General features: G+C 42.4%; 1 protein-coding gene across 1 annotated transcript; it reads left to right on the top strand.

The window, feature by feature from the left end:
• Positions 1 to 2: 2 nt before the first annotated feature.
• Positions 3 to 12,119, top strand: arhgdia (Rho GDP dissociation inhibitor (GDI) alpha). Its single transcript, XM_085784616.1, has 6 exons — positions 3 to 62; positions 7,731 to 7,931; positions 8,478 to 8,561; positions 9,029 to 9,105; positions 9,239 to 9,302; positions 10,270 to 12,119. Exons 2-6 carry the CDS (start codon positions 7,742 to 7,744, stop codon positions 10,470 to 10,472), a joined length of 618 nt encoding a protein of 205 aa, XP_085640742.1. The 5' UTR covers positions 3 to 62; positions 7,731 to 7,741; the 3' UTR covers positions 10,473 to 12,119.
• The last annotated feature ends 365 nt before the right edge of the window (positions 12,120 to 12,484 follow it).

Below are 12,484 nucleotides of genomic sequence, written 5' to 3'. Positions count from 1 at the left end.
TCACTTCCCTCGCCCTCACCACCATTCACAGGAGACTGTCCCAGCCTACCAGCGGTATAACGGTAAGAGTTGAAGAAACGTGCATTAAACTCTCCTAATAACTCATTTTAACTAACTAGCAAACACCTCCGAACTGCCGTAGTGAAGTTAGCGCGCTTTTAGCACTTGTTATCGACATGTTGGCTAACTTACAAACCATGGACGGTCTGTTAAGGAGAGGACAGTATCTTTACCAAAGAGCAACTTCCTGCAGGCAGGGCTGTGGCTTAAAAAAAAAAAAAAAAAAGTATATTAGTCACGTCGTTTTTGACATTTTTATACAGTCTCAAATCTCTTTAGTTTAGCTGGGTCATTATACAGCTATCGGCGGCATTTAGAAGTTAAGAAGTAATTTATTAGTTGTTCATTTCCGGGTGTTGAGCCTGATCAGCGCTGACAGCGTTGGCCGTTAGGTAACGATAATGTCAGCCATTGCATTCACTTGTTCACAATAATACACGTAATGAGGGCACGCATTGATTAGTAGGTCTTAAGTTTAATCGTGTAGGTAGGTGACTGGGTCCACTGTACAAAAAAAAGTGTGTGTGTGTGTGTGTGTGAGAGAGAGAGAGAGATCCGACATGTCATGTGGTGTAAGAGGAACATTTTCTGACACTTCCTGGAACTCATCTCTCTTTTAATTTGAATCGGCCCCGAGGCTTCACACCGAAAACCAGCGTCCATGTTGGCTTTTTGAAGGTGCTCACACGGTCAAGTGCACATAGAAAGCCCGTGCTGGGATTAAAAGTGACTTCAAGTGACACTCACTTTTGTTTGAAAGTTTGAACTGTGTGCTTGGCTGAATGGCTGATAAGTGTTTTCCCAAAGAGTTCAACCAAACCGTGAATCCTCCCTTCTTTCTCCATTGTTTGCAAAATAGCCTGGAGGAATCCTTTTTTTCGCCTCACCATAAAGGAGTTGTGAAACCTTTTAAGAAAACATGCCTATCACATCATTTTCCCCGTCTTCATTTCAGCCTGAGACTCTGCAGCCTTTGCAGCAAGGGCCGGATGTCTCATTTAGCAGTTTCTGTTTCTTGGGTTTGTCTTCAAGCAGGTCGAATTGACCGCAAAAAGGATCCACGCGAAGTATTTTCACAGAAGGCATTTTACTGCCATTAGCATAATAACCCATGCACATGTTGAAGCAGCTCCTAGTGAAGAGTGCAAGGGTCAAAATCACAGGTCTGAACAGTGAAATGCTGCACAAAGTAGCTTGGACTCAAGTTTCATGCAGTTCATTCCAAAATTTTCATATAAATCTGCACAAATTGTTTTTACATAGTTGCTTTTGTCCAAGTAAATAAGCGAGTAAATTTATCTTGTGAGAGTCAACCCTTTCACTCTGTGCATGATTCACCTTTCAACCCTCCCATGACAAATCATGTCATTAGCCTCTTCTGTTTTAGCTCAGTCCCAACGGAGGAATATGTGCAGGGATGCTCGCCAGCCCCTCCACACACAGGCACACACACACACACACACCACTCAGAGTTAGTCCTTCTTTCTCACACTGTCTCAGCCAGAACACAGCTTTCCTCCGCCTCAGTGGCGTCCTTTTCGAAGCACTTCCTCACAGAAATGTGCTCGGAAATGTCTCTGAAGAACATCAATATTATATTTCAGATTTTTTTACTTTAAAATTTAGCTTTTTAGACAATAATTTGGTGAACATGAAACATGTTCAAGTAGTCTGTTGTATGGCATCAGACTGTTGCTGTTATTTAGAAGAAAAAAAAAACATTACACAGCTGCAATCCTGCATTGTGTAGAGTCCGTCACCTCCACTAAGGCTGTTGCCCAGGGAGGCAGACTGAATCTGGGCATCACGTTGAAAGAGCTGAGTAGAGCGAGGGAATAAACCCTGACCTTTCAGCTGGCACCTTGGCTATCCCATTCACCCGCAGCTTCCTGCTGCTGTACGTAGGGATTTCTCACCGGCTATTTTTAAAGCTTCCTATTTGTTCTGGTCCTTCCTGGGATAGAGGCTCGTTTTGTTTCTCCCTCTCCCTCTCCCTCTCAGAGCCACCTCTTTCTGTTGCTCATATTGTCTAAGGATCAGATTAGCCCTCTCTGGTAATAAAACACTTAATATCATAAACAATCTTGCAAATGTTATCTTGGTAATGAAAACAATCGATTAGCTCTTCACTTCCCAGTTATCACAAGCTCACAACTTATCAGTTTCACCAAGTTCCTTCTCTAAATTTAATCTCATTTAATTTTTTTTCTCTTTCTCGCCCTCTGTATTTCTGTTGAGGCTCCTCTGCATTGCATCAGCTCCACCAAGAGCTCTTGGTGCAACACTTCCTCAAAACGCTTTGCTATGTGTTGCGCTACATCCTCAACTTGGTTGGACCCAACATGAATTTATGCACTGACATTATAGCATGTAGCCAGTATCAGTGTGTGCTTCTATGCAAGTACACCATCTTTAAAAAGTGATTAGGCCGGGTTAGCCGAATAGCCGTACAGGTAAAGAAGATATAAAGAGGATGAGCCGTGCCACAGCTCTGCAGCATGTGGTTTAGTGCTGTAAGGATATGAATCATCACGCTCTTGCCCAAAAAAGGAAGTTTGCTGTAATTTCTAAGTGACAGCCTGACATGCAACATCCCCTTGCTTGAAACATGCGCTACCGTCAAGTTACTATATCATTAAATCTAAGGGCATGGCAGTATACACTATCATAAATCTCATGGTCTTGGATCTTTCAAAAAGAAAATCAGTTCTCACCCATCACAGCTCCAGTATTTGTAGCTTTTTGCAGCACTGAGACTGAGCGAAACCTAAGAGGAAACTGGGATAAAATAAATATCTACTGATGGATGATACTGGAATATCATCTGATATGCATGCATGACATTTCCCTAAATTGTGTGGATGAAAAAATGTCCTAACAGTCAAAAATAGCTTAGGAGAAAAACAGCTTGACGTGCAAAGCATTTCCTACATTTGATGCATTGCTGCATTCAAACTGCTGCAGAATTTTTTATTCATTATAAAACTCTGATTTGTTAATGTGAAAATGATACAGAGGATTGTGGAGGAGGAACAGTGTGGCTACAAAGGACAAATCCAAAAGGTCTCCGGCAGGCAGGCTGGGTGTCACATGAGGGAGGGAGACTACAAACAGATACCAGAGATCAAAGCGGCCAGAGCTCTGTCTGTCATCTTCAACAGAGAGATGAAGGCAAGAGCTAAATGTCACTTCACCAAGGTTTCTGATTCTGACTGTCAGTGAAGCAACATTTACGTCCTGCCGTTGTCTCTGGAGTAACAAATATGCACTTCGTTGGTAGTAACGGCAATCCAGGATATACTGTATGAATCATCAGCTGCAATACTTTTCAACCCATCAGTGTAGTTTGCTCCACGGTGCAGGACGACTGGAGCACAGTGGTCAAATCTACAAAGCTCCTGCTAGATTTCATAGAATGGAAGATGTGTATTTTGTTGAGTTTGGCTCAGCTTCTTCTTGTTGCTCCTACTTGACCCTTCTCAGAGTTTTTGTGGCTCTTCCTCGTGCATTCCTCCCTCTGAACCTCCTGACCTGTAGCAACCGCTGGATGATCAATGGCACCAGACAGAGCCCCTGACATCCGCCGGCGGTCACACACTACAGTTTGTAACCTTTAGATTTACGAAAATCAGATGTTCTAATGGAGAAAAAAAAGATTTTCTGATATATTTATTCTACATAAGTTGGTTCCATGGCCATAATGTAGCTTGCAAAGTTGCATCAATGCATTTAATCACTTTATCAGTGTTTAGTGTCGCTGTATCAGTGTTGGCAATCCATCTGCATCAGTTCCAGGCTGTCGCAGATGGATGCACTGTTTGATAAATAACTTTCCTTAAAGGACAGTCAGAGTCCCAACACACACATGCACGCACACAGCCCTCCGCTTCACCTCATAAAGCTTGTATCATCCCACAGGGATTCCCTGGTCTGCCTGCTGACCAATTATCCTCAGTAACATCTCATCTCAGTGACACTAATGACTCATGTCAAGACAATCCTCTTGATGTGTCACCACTGACACCTCCGAACACTTTTCCTCTGTAGTCCCCGAACGCCTCATTAGCCATAATCCCACGTTCTTTAATCTCCGCTGCTCGGTATTGTTGCTAAGGAACAGGCCCTAATCTGAATCGTAAGCTGCTGTCGAGCCCCGGCGTGTTTGTAAAACTGTGCTGCTTAGTCCAGCCAAGCAAACAGATTATTACAAGTGCTGCTGCGTGCAGGACTGTGCAGGTCAGGACGGCGGACGCTGAGGTGGGGAGGTTTAACAGCACGTCCAGTGTTTGTTTGTAAGATCCCATGACCTCCGTGTTGTTGTCTTCCTGCAGACAACTGGGACGAAACAATGACGGGGCCTTTTCCTGTCAGTTCAGTATGTGCCCCGTCCAGCCGTCCACATTGTCTGAGCCGAGTTAGCCAGAAGGAATGTGTATCATTATGAGGGTGGTGATGTCAATATTGTTGAAACTAATCCATTTTATGGAGCGCGTGGACCTTTAAATTTGCTGAATTAACACTCTCATACGTGGCTAAAGTGGCATCTCTCATTTATGTGGCTATGGAGACGTTGCATAAACTGTTGCTTAACAGTTTAATCTTCATTTGCTAGTGTTTGTGTTAGGAAAAACAATGTCTAAATGAAAGGCTACAGAGCAGATACACACTGTAAGCAATGGATATGCTGTTTTAACAATGAAGAGCTGTGACTGAATATAGCTCCTTAACATTTCAATCATATCTTCCGCATTTATTTTGTTAAATGTATATTTTATCTCTTGTCACTGCAGTAAGGCTGGTTATCATTTGAAAGTTTTCTGTGGTAGTAGAAACTAGAGGGGTTTTTTTTTTTACAAATATCAGCATGTTTTTTGGAAATATTAGATTACGTCTTGGTACAAAAAGCCACACAAGGGCTTTACTTAAATTAAATCTAAAATTGGCTAAATGTGGATTTAATTGAAAGTGAACTCATTACACAGTTTTACAACACACGTGTTTGAAGAAGAGTTGACCCAGATCAGGTCCTGATGAGGGCAAGAGAGCCACAATGAGTAATAGCACAGCATGTTGAAGAACCGAGAGGTATCTCTCTCCAATGTCCTTTATTCTGATGAAGTTGAATCGGTTGAAGTTCACACAAGTGTGCTTTTATAATGTAAGAAAAACACTGATAAAATCTGGTAGGGCTTCACACAGTTACCGCACTTATTGTTTTCTTGTTTCTTGAAGTTATTTGATCTGTAAAAGCCCCAGCCCAAGATGATGTCATCTGTAGTCTTTTGTTTTCCAAGCAACAATCCATCCATAGCACAAAGACATTCACTTCACTATGAAAACAAGCATGTAGTCATATTGGAGAAGCTGAAACCAGCAAACCAACAAACGACTGTGCAATTAGGAGAGTAGTTGAATTTCTGTTGATCTACTAATTAGTCATTGTCCACCTCACTCTGGTCTACATACTAATTTCAGTGGAATATTTTCATGTAAGATTCCTTCCTGTACCCTATGTATAATTTAAACGTAATCTTTATGAGAATCTGTATAAGCCACAGCAGAGAAACACATGAGACTTATTTGGCGCAGCAACTTCCTCCTGTGACACTTCGGTACGGTGCAGTCAGCGGTTGTGGAGAGACAAGTCGAGGAAGCGAGAAAAACAACCTGTTCCTCGCTACTTCAAGAATGACATGACTGTTATCTGCTGTCGTTTTCCTGTACGTCTTTCTCTCTCCGTCTCTCTCTTTCTGTAACAAGGAGCGTCTAACTCGTTCTCTCCAAACAGAAACACTCGCACACAGCTGACCAGCCAAAGCGACCAAAGCCAAAACTAGTGGCAAAAGAGGAATTTGTGCTTTTATGGGAGCACAGAGGCCTCGTTTGGGAAAAAAAAAATGTTTGTGCATTTTCGGTTCCTGCTTGGCTAATTCCCAACTGTATACAGAGGACACAATAGAGCAGAGAGGAGGGTTTTGACAGAGTGACAAACCCGTTTCTTTGTTGACTCTGTTTGGAGTAGTGTGATTTATTGTGGTTCCTCTGACTGTAAATAGTGTGTGTGGTGTTAGTTTTACTGAGAGGATCCACCTGTGTTGATCAGACGAAGCCTTCTTTATATAGGGTCATCCACCATGACTGTTTGCATTTGCCTTCGCTTGATTTGTTATAGCTTTATTTTATGTTGACATTTAACTTGCACGTCTACACTGATTTGCAAACTAACCCAGGCCAGAAGAGGAAGGTTATCCAGTATATGGCACCTGTGGAACAAGTTTCGTTTAACAGAGAAGCAGTCTCACTTTAGAGTACTGCATTTTTTCGACAACAGAACTGATTACGGAACATCATAATAATTGATCTTTGTTCCATAATCTGTTGTTTTTTTAACCTTATAAAAAATAAGATTGCATTGCATACACACTGGAATGATTTTCATATTACTATCGCTCCTACAGTTTAGGCGTAGGTTCATGCTTGGTTGCATGAACTCAAATAAAGGAAGTGGCGTTCTTTCAACATGCAAATGTCGAAAGCGTTTAAGACGACAGGCTCCAGGGCCCGGGCTGCCTGTCGACTCGGAGAAGGGTTTTGTCACAGTCACAAAATTCAAACACATTTTTGTCTGCATTAGAAAACTAAAAACCGTCTCAACAAGCAACATACCTTGTGTTTCGGGTTTAACTCGGTTGCTACGAAGTCACCGACAACACCAGCGGACCTGTTTGTGTGTTGTCAGTTCTCCAAGAACAGACCGCACAGAACGAGTGTTACGAGCGCATCGTGCTCCAGCTGCCTCTCGGCTTTTTGCAGGTGTTTATCAGCTTTGGGTAGGCTTTCTTTTTTTTTTTTCTCCAGCATATGTGCTGCATATGAACCAGGTGTTATCAGTTAACTCTGTTTTTTCTAAGCAGCATACCCCGAGTGCCTCCGTGTTCTCACAAAATGATCACAAGATGATCTCTTCCTGTTCAGAATCAGCATCTTTGCTCCTAATGAGTCGTGACTGGTATGGCAGCGCATCTGGGTGTAAATAGCCATATTAGCACTGCTCTTCCTCAGCAGCCTGACAGCAGTTGAGTGTGCGGTAGAGGACGGACAAGGAAGGTTGGAGCTCAGATAATCATCAGCTTTTCAGGCCACTGACCCCTGTTGTATGTCAGTGCCGCTGCATCAGAGAAACAGGCTGTGAGGCCCGGCACGTCTCGTCTCGCCTCGTCTCCTGGCTCTTGTCTGCGCTGTGTACATTTGTGGGCTCATGTTTACGCATATGTGTAAACAAGCACTAAGGCGCTAAGGGATCAAACACACAGTAAAAGTGCCTTGTCTGCACAGCTTGTTGTCAAATTTAGCAATTAGTCATGGTGCTAATAGTGAAGAAAAAAAAAAGAAGAAGAAAGAAAAACTGAAAAAATAAATATCTGCATGAACTGCGGCTTAACATCGCCACAGCCCCAAATCAAAGTTGACTGAGTAATCTGTGATAATTATCCAGCAGCCACATGTCTAATGACCAAACTCTGCCTCGCTCCACATGTAGCCCAGATTTTGATCAAAGCAGTAAAATGCAAAAATAGAAGTGTGTGGTGGGACCTTTGACATCAATCTTTTATGACTTTATCCTCTTGTGCTCTAACTTGTCCTTCCCCGCTGTCACTTTTTTCCTGCAGTGGTTAGCACCATGGCAGAAGAGGATCTTACACCAGAGCAGCTGGCGGCCTTGGCAGCAGCCAACGACGACCCCGAAAGCGCAGTGAACTACAAACCTCCCGCCCAGAAGAGCCTACAGGAGATCCAGGAGCTGGACAAAGATGACGAGAGCCTGCGCAAGTACAAGGAGGCGCTGCTGGGTAGCACTGCTGTGGTTGCAGGTCAGTGATTGCTATCAAACAGCTCTTCACTATTGTCTGTATAAAACAAATGCAAAACCAAACCAGTAACTAACCACAACCAGTACAGAAAAATCAGAGCTCTGCTTTTTGTGGTCTTTTAAAGATGGTGTGTTTGTCTGTGTGTGTGTTCATAACATTATTTCCAAATGCAGGTACCAGTAGTGCAGAGACTCAAACCAGTTATTTGTTGTGACAACAATCCAGTTGTACACATGTCCTCTCAATGTTTTTAACTCTATAAAATGCATAATACATTTAACTGTAACCAATGTGTAATGAAAAATATCAAGACAAACAGTCTTGGAAGAAAAAGTTAGTCTAGTCTTGTTAGATTCTTTGATCACACTACAAGAGTAGAGACTGAAACAGAGATGCTTGGTTAGAATTTAACCTTAACACTGAAGTAGAGAAATCAAATCGGAGAGGTTTGTGATTGACTAAAAGCTTGATAAATGAGATACTTCCTATAGATCAATTACGGTTTGTTCATAATTTTGAATTTTGTGACATTTCTCTTTGTTTTAGATCCCACCACTCCCAATGTCCAGGTGACACGAATGACTCTGGTATGTGAGACGGCTCCACTGCCTCTGGTCCTTGACCTACTAGGTGAGTAGAGCACACAGGGCAGTTTGGTGTGTGTGTGTGTTGCTGGACAAAGCTTCACAGTGGATTTTGGAGTGAAAACAGATCACTTGAGGTTGACGTCTGAAATATTTGTCGTTTGGATGCACATGAAATGAACTCCCTCATTTAGGCAGCTGTCCTTCCTCACAACAGACACACAGGGAGAATTGTCTCATAGTAACATTAATTATGAGCAGTAATCACTCCCCTTCTTGTGTGCAAATATAGACCTAATGACCTGCTGGATCATTAGTCTCATTAATAATGACATCATTCTTGTTTAAGTGGGTTAATGAGCCATTTCCTGGTGGCATCCCTGCCCTCCCTTGGTGGTCGCACATAACTGCAGCGGAGCAGGAGAGCTGGGCTCACTCGGAGCCCTGCGCCCTCTGGTGGTCGGTGTCGATGACTGTTCCCCTGACTGTGTCCATGTTTCCTCCCCCTCTCAGGAGACCTGGACGGCTTCAGGAAGAACCCGTTTGTGCTGAAGGAGGGAGTTGAATACAGAATAAAGATCAACTTCAAGGTGAGAGTCTGGTCTTTGTCGCTGTTTGTTTGTCTCAGCCTGCCAGAGGCACGGGGATGTTACTGCAGCTGCACTGAGCTATATTTGTCCTGGGAATCTGCTCAGCAAGATGATGTGTGTTTTCTTCTTGCAGGTCAACAAGGAGATCGTGTCGGGCCTGAAGTACATTCAGCAATCATTCAGGAAAGGAGTTAAAGGTAAAGATGTGGAAATTATTTGAATTAACTCTGCAATTCACTGGGTAGATTTTACATGTAAGGGATAGCCTTTAGACTTTAAGGAATAGTATTGGTATGCTAATTTTCTGTGAATAATAAATGTAATGAACTATATAGGTGTCTTTTTAGACATAAGTAACATAGCTATACAATTGAACCTTGAAAGCTTTTATGTAAAATCAACAATATTCAAATTGGATGGAATAATAATAAATTAAATCATTTAAACGAAACAAGTGATTACATGGCATTACATGTACTTGCAGAAGTGATTTAAAAGAAGTGCTGAGCAGTGCAGAAACGCAGAGCAAAGAGCAAAATTTGAGTCATTCAAAACCTCAGAGGAGAGGTTAAAGCTGCTCTATGATATTTTTAGGCAGTGTGTTCCATAGCTTTTGGCCGTAACTGTCAAGGAGGAGGAGGAGCTTTAAATCAAATCTAAGTGTAGGAGAAAGCCGGTGTGTGTACTCTCTCCTCTTGGTTCTGGTTAATAGGCGAGAATAAAAATGATCAATAGCACTTTCATGTCTGTACACGGAATATGAAACTGTTGTGTGTGTGTGTGTGGTGTGGTAGAACAGGGGATTGTGTGCCAGGACCAGTAACTCCCTAAAGTTACTCCTCCTGATTGCCAGGCAGTCAGCCAAGAAACAGTCTGGTGCATAAAATATTAAAAAGTAGTTTCTACACTCAAAGTGTTCCACATGGTTTCCAGTCTTTATGCTAAGATAAGCTGCCTGCTAGCTACAGTTACAATTTAACTGTACAAACATTGTCATCCAGAGGCTGTTTGCTACACGTATCAACGAGTAGGTTCAGTAAATGTTTCTGTACATTTCAGTAGACGTATGTGTATGTGCATGTTGCTAAGTCTAGAATGGAGGATGGCCGTATTATTGCGCAGAAACGTCTAACAGGCCCTTTTCCCTCCTTCTCTAATAACTAGTTGACAAGTCGGACTACATGGTCGGCAGCTATGGGCCCAGGCCAAACGAGGAGTACGAGTTCCTCACCACCCTGGAGGAGTCACCCAAGGGGATGCTGGCCCGTGGCACCTACAACATCAAGTCCAAGTTCACCGATGACGACAAACACGACCACCTGTCCTGGGATTGGAGCCTCATGATCAAGAAAGACTGGAAAGACTGATTTTTCCCTCGCCATCTTCTCATCAATGTCTTCCTCTGCTTCGCCCCTCTTTCTCTTTCATTCTTGCTATCATTCCTTTTTGTCCAATCTGGACTCATCTCTGGATTACGTGTCAATTTAAACTCTTGCTCTCTCCGTCCATCGACCTCCTCCTCCTCCTCCTCCTCTTACAGTTTCACTTCTCTTTTCTAAATTCCAGTTACTCGATCATTCCTCCCATAGTGACCTTTCATTTTTTTGAACCCAACCTTTCTGTTAAGTATTACATCTTGAAAAAAAAAATGGAGAAAGCAAATGATGTGCACAATCCAGATTTTGCGATTTTGGTTTGTTTATAAAAGTAAAAAGAAAAAAGTAAAAAAAAAAAAATTGTGAACTGCTGTTGGAAAATGAACTATGTGAATCCCTTTGCTGCTTGCTGCTTTCTTTTCTTCTCCCTTTTCTGTCTCTCTGGTTTTCAGATTGTTTTGTACGATTACCGTGATCTGCCTTGGAAAACAGTACAGGAAGCAGCAGTGCTATAATGTACGTGGCCACTGTACGGTCATTGAGCAATCATTGCTGGACACAACTCTTGGACGCAGTCCTCCTAAAGCCTTTGAGCAGATTATTTGTACCGGGGTCTCAGTAAATTATTTGGAATTTAGGCCATGCCTTTTTTCAAATGGTTTTGCACCCTGAAAAGTCTGCTGAGAGAACGGGGCGAACAAAATTACCTCTAACCCCTTGTGACCTCCTTGCTTTAGGTGTGGCTGGTCCTCTGATCAGGGTATTTTGGCAGTTATTTTAGCAGCCATGTGGCCTTAACAAGGACCCTTAGGAAGACATTTAAAAACCCTACTTGAGCCATTTGCCTTCAGATGATATTTTCCAGACCATCACGTGAGCCTGTTTTTAACAAAACTTGTAATATACGGGCAGGGAATCAGGACTAAGGACTTTTTAATGCCTTTATTTCAGGTTTGAAGATTTATAAAAGCCATTACATATAGATGTCAATCATGTAAGCTCTATTTACATTTTTTTTTTTTATCATTTTCAAACCGTCTTCATTTCAGTACTTATCGTTTCCTAAATATCAGTCAAATTAACTCTTTAGGTAATTTACAACAACTCTTAAGTCAGAGCCCAGGTCGTATTAATGGCTTTGTATCACCCAGTCTTCTCTCGAGTACCTGCGGCCATATTACCAGCGTGTCTGAGGTGTCACCTTAGATCCTTCCTGAATCGATCACAGGGACTGTTAAACCACTCACCGTGTATCTCTCTAGTTCAGCAGTACCAATGTCCGCTGTGCCTCCAGTCTCTTATGAGCACATGCTGCTCCTGCTGACCCCGGCAGCACTCTGTGCTCTGTATCAGTGAGGTGAAACATTGTCTGTAATTGACTTCTGAACCCATATAGAGACATCAGTCCTCAGCCACATCACCGACGACACCGACACCAGCAGTTAACACTCCGTGCTGTATAAAAGTGTTTTCCTTTTATATACGCTCCATAAATATGTGAATGGTGTCCGAGCTCCCCTCGGCTCTCCTCAGCCAGGGACTGATGTTTTTCTGTAGGTTGGGTTTGACTCTGTGTGCTACTTGTGTTACCTACAGTTTACTGATATCCTGTGTTCACATTAAAGTGTTCAGATTGGGTCTCTGTGTGTCTGGTTGTTTTTATTCAGAACGGTTTCCTCCCTGAGTCTTAACAAGAAAAATAACATGGTTGATACATTTATTTTAATTAACAGAAAAACATTTTAAATAGACTACTACACGGATGACTACAATGCGATACCACAGTGTAGAACTGATTATTTAGTAATTAATGAAATGATCAAACAAATCCCTGAAAGAAAGATGCAGATCATTCACCCCCTGCAGTTTGAAATGCATGCTGTAAAAACACTATCGAGGCGTCTCCACCCATTCAGACGTCGTCTCCTTCGCAACAACACACTTAAGCAAATAGAACTTCAAACACTTAATGCACAGCACACTTTGACAGCTGTCTGGAGAGA

Source organism: Trachurus japonicus, chromosome 8 (assembly GCF_045865225.1).
Source record: "Trachurus japonicus isolate A0001 chromosome 8, Traja_1.0".
NCBI classification, from domain to species: domain Eukaryota; kingdom Metazoa; phylum Chordata; class Actinopteri; order Carangiformes; family Carangidae; genus Trachurus; species Trachurus japonicus.
The sequence above is the reverse complement of the archived record's forward strand: the minus strand, read 5'-3'. Positions and strand labels throughout refer to the sequence as shown.